At 40.3% G+C, this 18,683-nt stretch overlaps 1 protein-coding gene across 1 annotated transcript; it reads left to right on the top strand.

Moving 5' to 3' along the window:
• The first annotated feature begins 15,286 nt into the window (after window positions 1-15,286).
• On the top strand, window positions 15,287-16,576 carry LOC127078820 (uncharacterized). The gene is made up of 3 exons (XM_051019245.1): window positions 15,287-15,603; window positions 15,835-16,170; window positions 16,252-16,576. Exons 1-3 carry the CDS (start codon window positions 15,287-15,289, stop codon window positions 16,574-16,576), a joined length of 978 nt encoding a protein of 325 aa, XP_050875202.1.
• The last annotated feature ends 2,107 nt before the right edge of the window (window positions 16,577-18,683 follow it).

Genomic DNA, 18,683 nt, shown 5'->3' with positions numbered 1-18,683 from the left:
GGGGATATCAATAACAGCTCTACTCATGACTGCTGAGGAGAAAAATAAAGTCTGGGGCTGTCGACCCACTGGAGAAAATGACGGGGCACCAAGATGACCAACCATCAACCGTCGAAACTTCACAAGAAAATACCCATGCTGGGAAAACTGCTGCTGGAGAAAGCGAGGTCTTCAACAACACTCTGCTTGCGACTATACTGGGGAACAACCCCACCAACAACTCTGTTTGAGGAACAACCCCAACAAAGATCTGAAGAAAGAAGATACCACTAAACCAGGAATATGAATAAATGTCTTACCTGTTGGAAATCATGCCACCCTCGGGAGAGCACTGAGATATTCTTGAGTATCCTTTCAATCTTGTGAACGTTCACTTTGTTTAAAACAAAGATTTTGAAAAGTTTGATTTGTTTAAAACAATGACATTTTATCAATTTAAAACATGCAAAACATTTGTTGAATTGAAACAAATAAGAGTGCAAATAATTGGATAAAAAGCTCAAATTGATTTGATGGAATGGTAGCCTGCAAATGGCAAGACTCCATAGATCTGTACAAGTTTGAAATCAGTGATATATATTGGAAGAGGGCTACATTGAACATAATGATCCTTTCTCTACCAATTTGAATCTCGATGTATCCGAAGCTTCGGCTGACGACGAATCGAGAATCTTCTGACGAAATGACGACTGATGAACCAGAAAGTCTTGTCAGGATGCAGTTACTTGCCCAATCCCTAATTTTTGCCTAGATTGCCCCAGGGTGAGGTACTCAATCTAGCGGGATGCAAATATATTCTTTTTTCAAGTCTCTAATTTTTGCCTGGGTTACCCTTGCGGGTTCTCCACCGAGACGCTCATTTTTGCCTAAGCCGCCCTTTCGGGTTTTCAACTTAGCGAGCAATTCTGTTTTTTCATTTGTTTTTTTTTCATTTGCATATACTTTTTTTTTTAGGCAAAGTATCTCTTAACTGCATCTGAATTCACAGGACGAGTGAAGTCCTCCCCATCCATTGTTGTAAGCATCAAGGCTCCGCCTGAAAAGGCTCTCTTAACAACATATGGACCCTCGTAGTTTGGAGTCCACTTGCCCCTGGAATCGGGTGCGAAAGACAAAACTTTCTTGAGCACGAGGTCACCTTCTCGGAACACACGAGGCTTGACCTTCTTATCGAATGCTTTCTTCATTCTCTGTTGATATAACTGACCATGACACATGGCAGTCAATCTCTTCTCTTCGATCAAGTTCAGTTGGTCATAACGACTCTGAATCCATTCAGCATCAGTCAACTAGGGACTTGAGGGTATAATTTTTCTTTTTTCTTTTTGGAAAAATGTTGAAAAAATTTTCCTGATTTTTGATTTTTTCATCTTTTTCACCCTCTTTCTCTTTTTTTTTTTTTTTTTTTTTTTTTTGATTGCATTTGCAATGCCCAGTTTGACTGTTTAGCTGATTCTCATGATACAACTGAATGAGCTTCCTTTGTGCTCAAGAAGGCGGGTAATCTCATCAGGAATCCCCTTCAACATCATCTTCCTCTGCCTCAGATACAAGGAATTCAAGATTGGGAGATGGCGTTGGATCATTATGTTCCATGGGTTTTAGGATCAACCTGCATAATGATTCTGGATAATAAAAAGCTTTTGATATTTAAACAAGCAAATCATTTATGCAGATGAAAAAGCTGTTTTTGTTTTTCAGGGTTTTTTGTGATCACTGATTTCATGCAAAAAGCAAAAAGTGAAAACAAATGGAAAAACAAATGTTTAACATGAATTTATTTGAATGAAAATATCATTGCACAAAATGTTGCCAACAATGTCATCACTTCTCCTTTTGGCATGGGAGAAGGGTTTTAAAGCAAAGTGAACAAATCACGCTGACTTATGGATGACCGTAGGAACATCCACAGCGACCCAATTGTGGCTGACACCACCAGGTATGATGAAATTGTTCAAGTCTTCTGCATCTTCTTCTTCAAGATAGCAGCAGCCTCTTCTTCTTCAGGTTGATCATCATGGATGAATCCTCCACTTGTGAACAAACCTTTCTCATTACATGCCCCAGAACAGCAGCCAATGCCAGCCCAGGATCTATTAACTAGGAATAAATCCATCAACAGCACTAAGTCTGGCAAATATCTCTCTGAGTTCACAACTCTCTTGCTCAAGATGATCCATCGATCTGGCAGAATCGACTCTGGTATAATACCGGCAAAGTGCGTCTTCAAAATAAATGAAGATCGCAAGGTCAGACCACAGGACGGGAGACCGGAACAAAACACCTGCTGATGCAAATGATGCATGAAGTGTTTATGCATATGCTTGTTTTTATTTCAAAGGAACCCGAGGGTTTTATTTGCAAACTTTGAAATATTTAAGCATTTTGATCATACATGAGAATATCTCATCAGATATATCAGGTGAAAAAATTTTCCCGGTTTTTTTCATGTTTTGAAAATTTTTGCAAATAAACTCCTTTGAGTTCCTTGAAAATTTTCTTTTTTCTGATGATATGGATGCGGATGAATGCGTGAATGTATGAATGCAACAAACACACTCAAGGATCAAGCAAGACACGCCAAACAAAGGTCGTGGGAAAGCTCAATGTATCCCTAATATCAATCATCCATTTTGGTGGATTTAGGTTTTCACCTTATCGACACCCAAGTTCCATTGATATTAACGGTACATGAACCAGCTCAAACATCCTTAATATCAACCAGCCGCTTTGGTGGATTTTAGGTTTTACACCTGATCCGGGATCCATTGATATTAACAATGTTTGAACGACTCAACCACGAATCACGGGTTTGTTGAGAGTCACGAGCATGGAGTCTCGGTTAAGAACCACCCAAAGGGAGTGTACTAGGGTTTAAACCTGCCAGACATGTTCTATCAGAGGTTCCCATAATCATCGTTCCATCTTTCGAATATTATCGGAGGAACGAATACTCGTATTCCAAGAATATTCTCAAGAGAAACTCTTATGAGTGTAGTATCGCGTAACAATCGTATCAGAACTGACATCTGAACGACCTCCGCACTACGGTCCTAAAAAATAGGCCAAGATGGGTTTGGTAAACTACGGTCCTTGGCTTCTGCGGCACATGATTGAAAGAATAATGCCTAACCACAAATAACTTGTGTGACATTATTAATCCAACATGACCTCCACCAAGTGAATGGGCTCGCAAGTCAACTGGCTAAGGAATACTCCACACCAGTCAACAAGACTATGCCATTCTCCTATCCTAGAGTGCACTCGAGTTCGGGTATAGAACTCATCTCACAGATCACCAAAGCAAACAGCAATTGTATATCAAGCAATTCAAACATTACAATCAATACAGTGATCCCAAATTGTACAAAAATATGTCAGATAACAAATAATAATATAGCACAACAAGGGTGAAAAGTAGGCAATACAACCAGAGATTCTGGGTTCGATCCCCTGCAGAGTCGCCACTTTTCTGTAGCGGTGTATTCGTTGCTATATGATTTATCGGTTAAACCATAAGCAAGGGATACAATGAAATTTCGAGTCGCCACCGCACTTTTATTTATCCAAAGGATTGGCTAAAAAGCGAACAAAAGCCTAAGAAGTTTTACACGTAGAAAACTAATAAAAAGATCAGAGAGTCTGGGTAAGGGGTAAATTACGCAATGGGAAGGTGTTAGGCACCCACTACGTCCTAGGTACTCCTAGGGAGCCCTTTTCACACTTGTTGTACTAAATTGTTATTTGTTATGACATAAACATTGTGCAAACATGATTGGGATGATGAGAAAAGAATGTACAATTTTTATTGGGTTTGAACGGATGAACCCGCTGCCTACGTACCTTCCATCAAAGGTAAGGATCAAAACGCCGTAGTTCGGCTAAAAGATTTCCAAAAGTTGGTGGATTCAATTTTAAACACAAGCACTGAGGCTTTTCATTATCAATGGGAGAACACTCGACCAAAACCAACATCCACCATGCGAGGATAGCTTCGACGTACTAGAGGGGTTAGCCCTGTTTTCAGTACGGAAGTCTTACTGTCGACTCACTAAGGATAGGCAAGATTTACATCAACCACAATGATAATTGAAACCTATGGCTAATGCATGAAAAGATTAACAATGGACAAAGCCAAAACAGGTGAATGAGTGAAGTTAATTGATTGTGATTATGAAAGTGAAGTCAAAGTATGATTAAGATTGATTTGAAAGAAGTGTTGTGAAATGGAGTTTGAAAAAAAGTCAAGGACTTGGGGTCCAGGTTTTTAGTTAGAAAACATGAAGATGTTTGCACAATATCTATGTCAAGTTTGAAATCAAAGTGTGAAAAGGTTTAGGACACAATGAGGATGAATGGATGAAGATGGATTGTAAAACTTCTTAGAAGGTTCACCTCTTGAAATCATATAGAGGATGATTCAAGTGTGTCCTTTGGAATGGCAATGAATAATAACAAACAAACAAGGAAGAAATCCAAAAGGCGGATACCGGATGCCAATCACTGGGCTTATACCAATCTCCTAAAACAGAACTGGATATCAGATGCCACTCAATGGTCTTACACTAATCTCCTCAAACAAAGAAATAAAAGGTGGATACCGGATACCAATAGATGGATTTACACCAGTCTCCTGAAACAGAAATGGATATCAGATGCCACTCAATGGACTTACACTAATCTCCTAAAACAAAACAAAGCTTGGATACCGGATGCCAATCTGTCTGGGCTTACACCAATATCCAACATATGATCATAGGAAAGCAAATGCCAACTAGCAGGGACTTACAATGGATCCTCACATACAAGAACAAGAGCAACACATGATCACAGGAAAGCAAATGCCAACTTATAGGGACTTATAATTGCAACCTCACATCAACAAAGAAAGCAAAACATGGATGTCAGATGCCAATCTGTCTGGGCTTACTCTAACCTCCACAGTATGGTCCTAGGAATACAAATGCCAACTTACAGGGACTTACAGTTGTATCCTCACATACAAACAAATAAAGCAACATGTGATCATAGGAAAAGCAAATGCCAACTTACAGGGACTTACAATTGCATCCTCACATACAATCAACAAATGCATCAGGCAAAGATAAGATGAGTGGCCAAGGTGATGGTCTTATACTCACTTCCATATCATAGGAGCAATGGCCAATGGATGGTCTTACAATTGTCCTCAATGGGTAAACAACAAAGACAAGTCATAAAGACAAATGAGATGATTATGCATTGATGAGCATTTAATGATGATGAGTGCATAAAGCATACAAGCAAGCATGTGCATATGAAACAATCAAGCAATCAATGAATATCAAACAGCACACTCTATAGCCAAACAAGGAGGCTCACACAAGAGGGTTAGGCACTGAGGCCAACTGGAATAGGGTCAAAAGTTGCTCTTAACCTTGCCATTGAGAGGCTAAGGTGAAGCAGATGAAAGGAGATGAGGGGTGTGCCTCATTGCTCTTATCCCTGATCAGGGAGAGCATATCAGAAAATGTGGGAGTTCAGAAAGTAGGAACTCTCTCCACATTAGACTCTATAGATCTTGGGTTTTGATCTCAATGCTACAACCATGTAATGGGAGCAAGGAGAAGACTCACAGAATAGTAGGGGATAGGTTGCTTATCCCTTTGATCTACCAATTGCCTTACTTGAAGGACTTTTCCTGCTTGGGACAAAATTTAAACACACACAAGCATTGCCTCTTAAGGAGGACTTCAGACAGTTTGCCCGGCCAAATAACAAGCCGGGTCTCCAGACTACATGAAGAACAAGGGATTATACCTCAAAAGCAAATTGCTAAATAGCAAAGCAAAGCAAGTTCAAAGAACTTAAGCAACTAAGGGTACCTGAAATAGTCAAACAAATCAGTACACAATTCAACAGTTTAAAGCAAAAGGAAATGAATCAAACAGTTAAATCAGAGGGACCAATGTGCAAAGCACAAGACTCAAGTCACATGAGTCACACCTACAAAACAAAGGTTAGCACATGATAATATAGTCAAGCTCAATCAAATTTGGATGGTTTCTTTGAAGCACTATGCTTAACCTGAAACAAATGAACTCAACATAAGCCCAAAAGACCACTAGGACAAGCCTAGGGTCAAAAACAAAAGGGAAAGTCAAAACAGCAAACAATAGTCAACCAAAGTCAAGTTCAAACATTTAAGAAGCAAGCACAATTGGTTTCAAGTTTATATCATGCATCAACATCATTTTATAGACCAAAGAAGTCAAAACATGGCAAGAGGGAGCACACAAAAGGTCAACAGCAAGACCAAGCTCAAACCCAAACATAATCAATTCCAAAAATTATGAAATAATTCATACTCAATCACAATCCATAACATAGCATGCATATGAAATTTCAGCTCAATTGGATCATGGGAAGATGGTCAAATAAAATCAGGAAGTCAAGACCATTTCAAGTATGCACAAAGAAGTCAAACATTCATGGGTCAACTTCAAAAAATCATAACTAAATGAAAACAGATGAGAAAGGAATGGGATCAACACCATGGCAAAGATTAAGATGTCTAGTATGCACATGTAAAATTTCATGATCATCCAATAAGGTATGAGAATTTCACAAAGGAAATGGCAAGATGTATCACACAAGTCAACATTTTGGTCAAACAGGGGATAAAATCTCAAACAATTTGGAAATGCCATAGTTAATTCCAGGAAAATTCACATATCAACTAGACATATAAGAGATGGTTCATGCAAAATTTCACATTAATTGAAGGTCAGGAAGCATGTGAACAAAAATCAAGAAATTGCATAACATTGGTGTGACACAAATTGTCACACCCTATTTCAAAATTTTATATCTCACAAACCACATACGATAAATGCACAAACTTTAAACCAAAATGAACATGAATGAGTGTAGATTAACCACAAAAAATTTCAGGGTCATTGGATGCATCATCACTATTTCACAAAAGAAATGGCAAAAGGTACAAATTAAGCATACATGTTAAGAAACCTAGAGCCATTTAAAATCCAGCCAACCAAAAATTCAATAAAAATCATGACAAAATACTAGACATTCATGTGAGCAAGATGTAAAAAATCTCATGATTTTTGGAGTTGAATTGAATGAGTTGTGAATTTTTAAAGATGTGTAACAAAAATGCAATAAAAATTGAAATAACCAATGATTTAATGAAAATAATCATGACCGAGTGGCATTGTGGTAATTATGGGGATCATTAAACAAAACGCTGCGTTTTAACGGGACACATGAAATGTTGTAATTGGTTGTTTCAATGTAACAGTAAACAGAACCAATCGATGCTCATGTTTTCTGGGTTCAAAACCCTTAGGGTTTATGCAACAGCAACTCATATGTTCATCCTCATGCAGGCAACATCATGGCAAACAAATTCCACACAGAAACACACAAAGATCATGGCAATGCAACAGTAAATCCATCATGCAAACAGAACAAACAAACAGCCAAAAGCAACCAAAATTTCTGGGCAAACTTAGGGTTCATCTACTGCAGCAATCATCTTTAACATTCAAACATGGAAAAAAACAAATCGCCCAGAAATCGAAAGTGACCATACCAATAGAGCAAACAAACTTCAAACAACACAAATCCATCAACCAATGGTATCGAATCATACTGAATAACATGCATCGAGCAAAATCAGCAAAGAACAGCAAACTTCATTTCCAAATATTTCGCTCAATACTCACTCATTTCATGCGATTTAAGTTCCACAACAACCAGCAAGGCAAGAACGACACAAATCATAGCATCATTTGGAAAACAAAGAAATCGAAAAACTCACTTGATTGGAAGAAATTCGATGGAACAGTGTTGTTTGAATGTTGTAAGCTCAAACAGATGGACACAATGCTTCCAAGAGGTATATGGTTGACTAACTTTAGCTCATTGATGCTTAGAAATACCCAGACCATGATCTGCCATTGTTGTATGCTTAGTGAAAGCAGAACATGAAGAAGGCTGTGCAGATGATGAACTGTGCTTGAAGAAGGCTCCAAATGATGTCCAGATGATGGAACAATGAAGAAAGGCTCGAGGGTTTAAAGCTTTTGGCCAGAAAATGCAAATCGTGCCAATTGGAAAAATGAGAGAGTGAGAGTTTTCTGTCCGTTTCAGGCTGCTGCTAGGGTTGGTTTGTGCAGAAAATGAGGTTTTATATGACTGTTTATCATTAGTTAATCATGTGCTAAGCTTGTTTATGTTAAATGGAGTGAAATTGCAAATTGCTAATTTTGGACAAATGAACATGGAGGTGCATGGTTCTGCACGAATTAGGCCTCAAAACATGTCTCAAATATCATACCAACCAAGTCCCAAATGGCAAAAATGAGTAGAAACCTTTAATTCACAAAGTCAACTTTTTTCACACTTGAAATGAATAAAGTCAAGCTTAAAAATGCCATTTTGCATGGTGAGGTTTTGGTTCATGAGGAGTGCATTTTTGGAAAGAGGGGGTTAAATGGAGCTTGTAGGAAAAAACCCCATCAAATTTGGCCAAAGGGTTCATGAGATATGGCTCTTTGAAGTTCACAAATTTTTGAAATTGAATTGATCATATCTTGCTAACCATACATGGGATTTGAGAGTTCTTGGACTTTTTGGAAATGGGAGAACAAGATCTTCAACTTTCATGTTGGGCAAAAATTCATTTGAAGCTTGTATCATGATGTAAGTTGAGGATCAAGAAGTTTCCATTTTTGGCAGTTGAAATTACAGGTCCACTTTCTATTTTGGGAAATTTTCTGTTTGACTTCAAATTCTTCCATGATGAGGTTTGACATGATACATGAGGCTTGTATGGACATGAATGAGCTCCTTCAAATCAATTCCATCCATCAAATCACTGATTAAATCCACAGTTGACCAAGTTTGACTTTTCTAGGGTTTTGGATGACTGAAGCACTTCTGATGAATTCCAAACCCTAATTCCTTGAGAATTTGATTCCAAATGATGTCCCAAGTCATATGAACTCTTGATTATTGATCATGGTGCCCAAATTCTGCAAGAATGGCCACCATCCACTGCTTTGACTGACTGATGACTGTCTTTGACCTAATTGCTGATGATTGCTTCAACTGCAAGCAACATGGTTAGAATGACAATACTTTTGTACTTTTTGGTTAGTAAACATATGAAAAGCAAAGATACACAAATGCAAAACATGCTTGGTGATCAGGAAACAACTCACAAGGCAACCTACCCACTAGGAGGGAAGCTAGGGCATGCAATGATCCTTGAGGCCATGATATGATATGATGTGGGCCATGAGGGATCTTAGGGCCAAAATTGGGGTCTTACAATTATGGTTGATTAATAAAGTCCCTAGAATAGATAGTCCGTTTAATGTATTAAGTGTGACTTAATCATGAGAACACATTAAACATAAGGGCACTGTTCTTAAAGTATTCGTAGTCGAGCTTTAATGTGAAGTGGGATAACATTAAAGCATTAAGACTATTATGTTTGTAGACTGATGATCACATCTCATGGATCATGGATAAAGAGTTATCAAGTCTTAAACATAGGTATGAATATTAGGAGTAATATTTATACCGGATTGACCCGCTATGAGAATACTATATAGAAAGTTATGCAAAGTGTCATAAGTTATTCTCATGGTGATAATAGTGTATACCACTCTTCGACCTGAAACCACTATGGATCCTAGATGTAGAGTTGAGTGCCTTATTACTGATCCAACGTTATCCGTAACTGGATGACCATAAAGACAGTTGATGAGTACTCCACAAAGCATGCTGAGGGACATGAGTGTCCTAGATGGAATTTGCCAATCCTGCGTAACATGATAAATGTCTATGGGCCCAATATTGAACTGGACAAGGGTGACACGGTCTATACCTTGTGTTCAATATAGACATAAGGGCAAAGGGGTAATTATACACATAATTATTATCACAGGAGGTTTTGTCAGATCAGATGACATTTTCGTGACTTGGGTAGCAGTGATGTGTTGCTAGATACCGCTCACTATTTATTATGTTAAATGCGTGATTTAATATAATTGCCAACATCGCGAAAACCTATAGGGTCACACACAAAGGACGGATTTATGAGAGATAGAATAATTAAGGAACATCATAAGGTACGGTGTACTTAAGCAGAATACGAAATATGGTAAGGTACCAAATACTTAAGTGATTTTGGCATATTATGAGATATAGGCCAAAATGCACTTAAGTGGGCTTTTTGGCTTGAAGCCCACACAAGTGGTTCTATAAATAGAGCTCTTGTGCAGAAGCTTTGTATGGGAATACAACACAACTGAAGAGTTGGAATTTCGTATCTCTCTCTCACTCAAAGCCTTCATTCATAACAGCTAGCACTGCGATTGAAGGAATCCGTTCGTGTGGACTGAGTAGAGACGTTGTCATCGTTCAACGTTCGTGATCGCCCCGTGGATCTGTATTAAAGGTTTTGATCATTATCAGAGATCTGCACCAAAGGTTTGAATCGCCACAAGAGGTAACGATTCTATCACTGATCATGCCCATTCGTAAGGATCATTAAATGGAGAAATTTTTAAATTCCGCTGCGCCTTGGATGGCTATTCTCCTCCAAAAGTCACTGGGGGCATTAGCAATCATGTGTTCATAATAAAACGAACTCAAAGTCTTCAGGAAAATCTCTGTCATCTCCTTCTCTTCCAATGGAGGATTAATATGAGCAGCAAGCTCTCTCCACCTCTAGGCATACTCTTTAAACGTATCTTTATCCTTTTGAGACATAGACCTCAGCTGGTCTCTATCAGATGCCATGTCCATATTATACTTGTACTGTTTGACAAAAGCTTCACCCAAATTGTTGAAAGTGCGAACACTTGCGTGCCTAGCCCCATATACCATCTTTGAGCAGCACCAATTAAACTGTCTTGAAAGTAGTGAATCAGTAACGGATCATTATCAGTTTGAGTTGACATTTTTCTGGCGTACATCACGAGGTGGCTTAACGGACAGGTGATTCCCTTATACTTTTCAATGTCGGGGACTTTGACTTTCATTAGAATCTTTACATTTGATACCAAGCAAAGTTCAGCAACACTCTTACCAAACATGTATTTTCCTCTCAGAGTCTTCAATTTCTTTCGCAGCTCAAGGAACTGATCCTTCATTTTGTCCATTTTCTCATAAACATTCGGGCCCTCAGATGGTTCGGAATGGTAGATAGTATCCTCAACACGTGGAAGGGTATGAACAATTGGAGGCGACACATACATGATCGGGCTAGATGCCTGCATATAAGCAAAAATGGGCACAAACCCTTTAGGCATGAAATTTGGTGGCATCCCCCACGGGAATCCAGCAGGCATAGACGGACCGGATTGAGTAGCATCCACAACAATGGTTGAAGTATCAACCTCATAAATGACAGTCCTCTGGGGAGGAGTTGCAGGAGTTGGTGAAGACTGGCTCTGCGCAGCAAGAACAGACTTGATCATGGCAGTCAGCCGTGCAATCTCGTCCTTCAGCTCTCTGCTTTCTTGTTCCAAATGCTCCATGAATCTAGGTTGATTGGCGTGAGTATAGTATCGGTGAGTCATCTTGGCTGAAGCACATAAGAATAATCGATAAGACATATGGCAGAAGAAAACCTGCTATGCAAATGATGCATGATATGAAATGTTTTTGATTGTTTTAATTTCAAGGAACATGTTGTTTTGTTTACAAACATAATAACAATTTGATTGACCATAAAATCTCTTTTTATTCATAAAATTTGGGAGGATTACATTGGATACAATTTCAGAAACCAAAGTACAAATACAAGAGAAAAGGAAACTAATCATCCTAAGGATCCTCTAGCAACAGTGTCAGATGATCTGGCTACTGACGCATATTTCCTTCGGATACGTCGAATCTCGGACTCAAAAGATGTCTTCATCTGAGCTTTCTCAATGATAAGCTGATCAACAATCTTCTTCCAAGCACCGGAAGGCTAAGGCATTCTAGAGGAAGATGAACCCTCTGACTCTCTCTGTCTCTTCACTACTCGGTCTTCAAGAAGTTCAATAAGTGCATCCTTGTCCTTTGACTCAAGCTACAACTCTTCATGCTTCCGACTCAAAGCATGGAACCGCTCTTCCCACATGTCTCTCTCTTGCTTCATCTTGGTGAGTGCGTCTTCCAACTCCTCGACATCTTGGTTAGGGAGAGTTGATGGCTCAGCCCCAACCAAAGACATAGGTTTTTCATATGCATACAACATCTTCAATTCCAAAACTCTCTTCTTCATTGAAAGAGTGTAAGCTTGCAAAGCTACACAGTTGCACGGACCAAGCTCGAATCTTCCTTTCCTATGCACATTATGCCAAGCATGAATCATCTTCTGCTTCAAATATTGGGGATCCTTACCCTCTTGATAGAAAAGACCTTCTAACTGAGTGTTATTAGGTTTGTCTCTCAAGGGGAACCCAAGTTGACGACGAGCCAAAGCAGGGTTGTAGTTGATTCCTCCTTGTGTACCAATAAGGGGTACATTAGAGAATTCACCACAACTATCAATAATATCCAAACTACTCAGTGCAACATCATACCAAACAATATTATCATTAGTGAGGGACATGAGTCTCTGAGACCACCGTAGACATTGTTTATTCTCCACAAAAGCAGGAGTCTGAGGCAAGTGCGAAACAAACCACTTGTATAGAAGAGGAACACAATATACAATAGTTCCACCACCTTTAGAATTCCTTAGATGCATGGAGAAATACACATCACCCAACCAAGGGGGAACATGATTCCCAATCAAGAAGATTCTAATGGCATTAACATCAACAAAACCGTCAATGTTAGGGAACAAAGCCAAACCATATATGAGCAACACAAAGATGGCTTCAAAAGCATCCATGCTACCGGCTTGAGCAAGGACAATATCTTTTCCAATGAGGAACTCAGAAGTCAACCCAAACATCCCTCCTTTCTTCACCCAATGAGCCTCAATCTCAGACTTCTTTAAGTGAAGAGCTTCAGCTATAATATGAGATTTGGGAATCTCCTATAATCCATTAAAGGGTACCTTGTCAGACACAGGTATTCCCAAGAAATGGGCATACTCCTCTAACATGGGCATAAGCTGATAATCAGGAAAAGTGAAGCAACGGTAGAGACGGTCGTAAAAATGAACCAACACACTCAGAAGTCCTTCAACCACATCAGTAGATAATACAGATAAAAGCTTGCCATGACGTTGCTTGAAGTCCAAAGGATCTAATACAAAGGATGATAACTTCCTTAGCTCTTTCAGATCCGGACATCTGAAACTGTACTTCTTGGTGTTCCTTCGTCCACAATCCATGGTCTGAAAACATTTGCAAACGAGACCTTAGTTCCTTGAAATTTATTTTCTAGGATGAATGTTATGATGTGCATGTTGTTACCACGAAAAATCTCTAAGGCATGCTGAAAGTATAATTAATGACAAAGTCCTGTGAATTTGGGGGTTATACCCCATCAAAGGATGAAGAGGTGTTGGAGGCAAGGAAGAGTAGGAAACACACAAATCGAAGGATGAAGTCGACAAGGGAAGTTGGCCCGGTCGACAGGCCATTTGGTCGACCAACGTAAAGTTTGGGACTTAATAGATTATAGCCAAATGTGCAGAAGAAAGCATCGCCCTAACGTCTGGGCGGGAGAAATTTGAAATTTAAAGTAACCAGCAGTTACAAACAGAATAAGAGCGCCAGAATGTAGAGTAGTTAGCAAGACATGGGTGCAACGGTTGGGCAGATCGTGTGACATAACATCTGCTAGTTTCTAGGAATCTTAGCTTATGAGCAGTTCCTCTAGTTTAGTATAATTAGAATGTCCCACAAGGGGCTCAGGGTGTTCACTTTGTACTAAAAATCACTTGTAAGAAAACTTCCCATTCCCAGCGCGAGGAAGCAAGAGTTTTTTGAGAGTGCTATGTACGTGAATCACCACATTTATTTCAATGCAACTTCCTTACTTTTCAATTGTTCCCGTTGAACATTTTGTCTTAATTTCATTTACTTTTGAGTTGTCATTTTACGTTGTCGTTTACGCTGTCGACACTAATTCTATTACGATAATAGAGTTTACCAAAAGCGTGTTAGTCATTTACCTCTTTTGAATGTTATAGCGATGTCGGTCACGAGTCACATATATGCTGTAACATTGTCTAAAACGTTCGTGTGGAAAAACCTACGCTTGTTCGACACTTTGTTAGGAACCGTTCCTCCCAAAGTCATTCTGTCGAGTTGGACAAGCTTCACTTGCACTAGCACATGTCCTAGGATCAACTGGTCGATCCTGCAAGTAACCCTTTATTTTAAAGCCTAGGGAGGACCAGCGATTGTTTACCAATTTCCACAGTAAACAAAATGGCACGCCCAAGTGGACCATGCTAGAGCAGTTGCGAAATTGCATGAAACTTAGAAGTGGCAAACTGTATATTAAGCCACGAAATATAGTGAAAATGTCAGAAACTAACACTGATGAAGTTCCACGAGGAACTTTATCCACTAAGGAAACAGTAATCTCACAGGTTGCCACTTTTCCACCGATGACAAGTGCAGCCCTAACCATGTCGACTACGGGTGCGGTTGGAACATCAATTCCTCAACCTCCACCGGGGGGTTCAGGATCAACGATAACGACGTTCAGACCTTACATGCCTCTTTTTGGCACCACATATCCTCTTTATGGAATGTCGTATTCTTTAATGCCAGGATATCAGTCGACATCCAGTGCATCACTATTTTCAGATACAAATCCTCCCTTGCAAGGATCAGCGCAAGGGGGCAACATGAGGAATAATGCTCAGAACAGAACTATGTCGTTGTCGAACACTTCAGTAGCAGTGTTGAGACAGCAAATGGACGATAGTAACCATGAATTGGTTAACATGTTGACCAACCAGATGGGCGCAGTCTTTAATCCACTAATACAAGAATTCGCTGAAACAAATAGGCAGGTGACGAACCAATTGACACGCTTGTGCATTTTTCTGGGGGCACCGGCTCGACAAATGACGCCAATGATTAGACCAACTATTCCTGTGTAGATGGAGATAGGGGTAGCGGAGGAGGAGACGGTCCATGAAGGACAAATCATTTGACCCCTGCAAAATCAAGGGGTCGAGTCAGGAGTCGTGGGACGTAACCAGATAGTAATGGTTAACCGACACCAGGATGCTGATCAAATTGTCGATCAACATCGACAAGAAGACTTGGCAGTAAAAAATAATTTGACAACTATTGTCGAAAGGATTATGGCTAGAAATGGCATGGGTGCTACATTGCAAAGGCCATTACACGCCTCCCCGTTAGCTGAGTTTATTCTCCACGCCGAGGCGCCCAGAGGGATGAAAGTGCCCAAGTATACTAAATTTGGGGGAGAGTTTGGTGAATCGACAATAGAGCACGTTGCCAGATACTTAACAGAGTCAGGGGATCTAGCTCATAATGAATGTTTGAGAGTAAAAAACTTCCCCTCCTCTCTGACCAAGGCTGACTTCACATGGTTTACTTCGTTGGCCCCAAGTTCAATCGGTTCGTGGGCCAAACTAGAAAAGAAGTTCCATGAACAGTTTTACGAAGGAAACTCCAAAATTAGTTTGGCAGAGTTGTCTAGTATCAAGAGAAGGTTTGCTGAGAGCATCGATGATTATCTGAATCATTTTAGGTCTTTAAAGGCTAGGTGTTTTACGCAAGTGCCAGAACATGAACTAGTTCAAATGGCCGCAGGAGGTTTAGATTATTCCATTAGGAAGAAGATAGATCCAATGTTTATGAAAAGTATGTCATAACTGGCTGATAGAGTTCGACATCTAGAACGACTAAGGTTAGAAAAGGTTAGGCACAATAAGTCTAAAAAAGAAAAGATAGCGTTTGTTGAATACGACGCAATAGACCCAATACGTGAGGCTGATTATGCTTCATCGACCGAATTAGAAATCGACGTGGCTGAACTAAAGCCAGGGTCCGCCTATGAGTGTCGATCATTGTTGCCTGCGCAAGGAAAAAATCCTGTCGAACACAACCTAAAATTCCCTTCGAAAACTTATACTTTTGATGTGTTGAAGTGTGAGGAAATCTTTGACTTATTGGTCAAAGATGGGCAAATGGTGGTACCTCCTGGTACTAAAATACCACCGTTAGAACAGAGACAGAAAAGAGGGTTTTGTAAATATCATAACTATCTTGGTCATAATACCTCTAACTGTTACCTTTTCAGGGATTTGGTTCAGAAAGAGATTCAAGAAGGCAGGCTAAAATTTGCTGGCCGCAGAATGAAGATCGACGTTGATCCTCTTCACCAGGAGGAAGCCCTATTCGTGGAGCCAGTCGAGATCAACATGGTCGAGATCACTGAATATGATGAGGCCAACATGCTCGAGCAAACTGGGGAAACCCCAGATGTCGATATAACTGAAGTGTACCCAAGGGCTGATGAAGACTTGGTAGATTTTCTGTATCGCTGCAAGAACAAGGGTTCACAAGTGTGCCTGTGCCCTAGGTGTGGTGCTGTCACCGACAAAATAGTGGCGGAGAATTTCTAGAAGCTGCAACTGGGTAAAAGCAAAAGGAATGTGCCGACCAGGGGTTACCAGAATGAAAGAGGCTCAAAAAAGGCTGTGGGAAATAACCAAGCAAGGCCTAAAAGTTTTGTACTGTCAGCAAGTGCCCCTAGAGGTACTTGGATCAAGCCCCAGGACAAACAAGACACCTCACAAGGTGTTGTTGCTGCTGCTAGAGGAGGTCTAGCAATTAACTGCAGGCGTGAGTTTAAGTCTGAAAAAAGGACTCATGTCTCTGAAAACTATTTGGCAAAGAATCCTATGTCGAGGACTAAATGGAGACATTTTCAAAGGCGTAAACAGGCCGAAAGAGAGGCTGCATGAGGCATGACCAGCCAGGCGAACGATGAGAAGAGAGTTGTTGTGAAAGTCGACATAGTAGCGAAGGAACGAATAAGAGAGTACGTCCGTCGACCAACTAAAAGATGTTCTGAAGAAGTGACTGATGACTTCAATTCAGAATCTGAAGCAAGCCTGGACATCCTGGTCAACGTGGTGTCAATCCTACCACAAGAATACAAATGTGTGACTGAAGTCGAAGAGTCGACAGACAATGCTGACGTTGAAGAAATGGCGTTGCACCAACCAAGATGCTATTTTATGATGAACGATGGGTCTGTTGAAAGACAAGAGGCAGTGTTCGAAAGACCAACGATGAGTATGAAGAATCATTTGAAACCCTTGCTGATAAGGGAAAAAGTGGAAGGCGTAATTGTCAACAATGTTTTGGTCGATTGCGGTGCCACGATCAACATCATGCCGCACCATATTCTAAGGAAGATTGGTAAGTATGATACCGACATCAGATCTAATAACGTGGTTTTGTCGGACTATGGAGGAAAGACGAAAAGCACCATGGGAGTGATTATGGTGAATATCACGGTGGGTTCAGTAACCAGATCGACACTGTTCATGGTGATAGACGCTAAGCCAAGTTACAACTTGCTATTTGGAAGAGAATGGCTACATAGCGTCGGAGCTGTACCATCTTCAGCGCACCAAAGGCTAGTGATTTGGAGAGAAGATGGAGTAGCCGAATTTGAAAGAAAGCTGGCCAACATCTCTCCTTGCTTTCCAGCTGAGGATGTATGTGCTGATCTGAGTGAAGCTTTCGTCTCTCTAACTCTGCACGAGACTCACGGTTTCATTTGGGATGTGGAACGTCTGGACGATCCACCCTATACAGGTATTTGGCCGACAGGCTGGGGGGACGTTACTGATGATGTCTGAGCTAGAAGCTCTAAAGAAGATTTCGGCATACGTTGCCGAGAACAAAATAAAGTCAGCTATAGAGGCTGAAGAAAACATGGCTGCTGAAGCCTGTGCGCTGAATAAGGAAGGGCATATGGCTATTGGGCTAGAACCCCCAGACAAGCCAACTTTGGCCAAAAGGAACATCAACATGCAGCGTCTGGACTGCATTTATGACAATGAACCTTTAGGGTTTGAAAAAGACCCAAAGGCGCCAGAGAAGATCCGACCAAAGGACCCCTTGGAAGAAGTCGACCTTGGCGAGAATGGCGAGAAAAGGCCAACATACATAAACGCTAACATCGACCAAGAACTAAAGTCTGAGGTAATATCCATACTTAAAGAATTTAGGGACTGTTTTGCTTGGGATTATAACGAAATGCCTAGTTTAAGTAGAGATTTGGTCGAGTTAAAGCTGCCAATAAAAGCTGGAAGAAAGCTAGTGAAGTAGACGCCCAGGCGTTTCTCCCCAGAGATCATGGCAAAAATAAAAATAGAAGTAGAAAGACTCCTGAAAAGTAAGTTTATTCAAACGACAATGTATGTCGAATGGTTGGCCAATATTGTGCCAGTCATAAAGAAGAACGGGTCTTTAAGAGTATGTATTGATTTTAGAGATCTAAATGCTGCCACCCCAAACGGATGAATATGCCATGCCCGTGGCTGAAATCTTGGTTGATTCGGCCGTTGGTTTTGAATATTTAAGCATGTTAGATGGCTATAACCAAATTTTTATTGCAGAAGAGGACGTGCCGAAGACGGCGTGTCGATGTCCAGGAGCCTTGGGGACATATGAGTGGGTTGTCATGCCTTTCGGTTTGAAAAATGTCGGAGCAAC

This window comes from Lathyrus oleraceus, chromosome 5 (genome assembly GCF_024323335.1).
Source record: "Lathyrus oleraceus cultivar Zhongwan6 chromosome 5, CAAS_Psat_ZW6_1.0, whole genome shotgun sequence".
Classification (NCBI taxonomy): domain Eukaryota; kingdom Viridiplantae; phylum Streptophyta; class Magnoliopsida; order Fabales; family Fabaceae; genus Lathyrus; species Lathyrus oleraceus.
This window is presented reverse-complemented; position numbering and strand designations above follow the sequence as displayed.

Coding starts and splice junctions, on each gene's coding strand:
- LOC127078820 (XM_051019245.1), top strand. CDS start 15,287: ATGGCTAGAAATGGCATGGGTGCTACATTGCAAAGGCCATTACACGCC. Junction 15,604..15,834: donor GAAAAGAAGTTCCATGAACA/GTTTTACGAAGG, acceptor ACTGGCTGATAG/AGTTCGACATCTAGAACGAC. Junction 16,171..16,251: donor CCTGGTACTAAAATACCACC/GTTAGAACAGAG, acceptor TTACCTTTTCAG/GGATTTGGTTCAGAAAGAGA.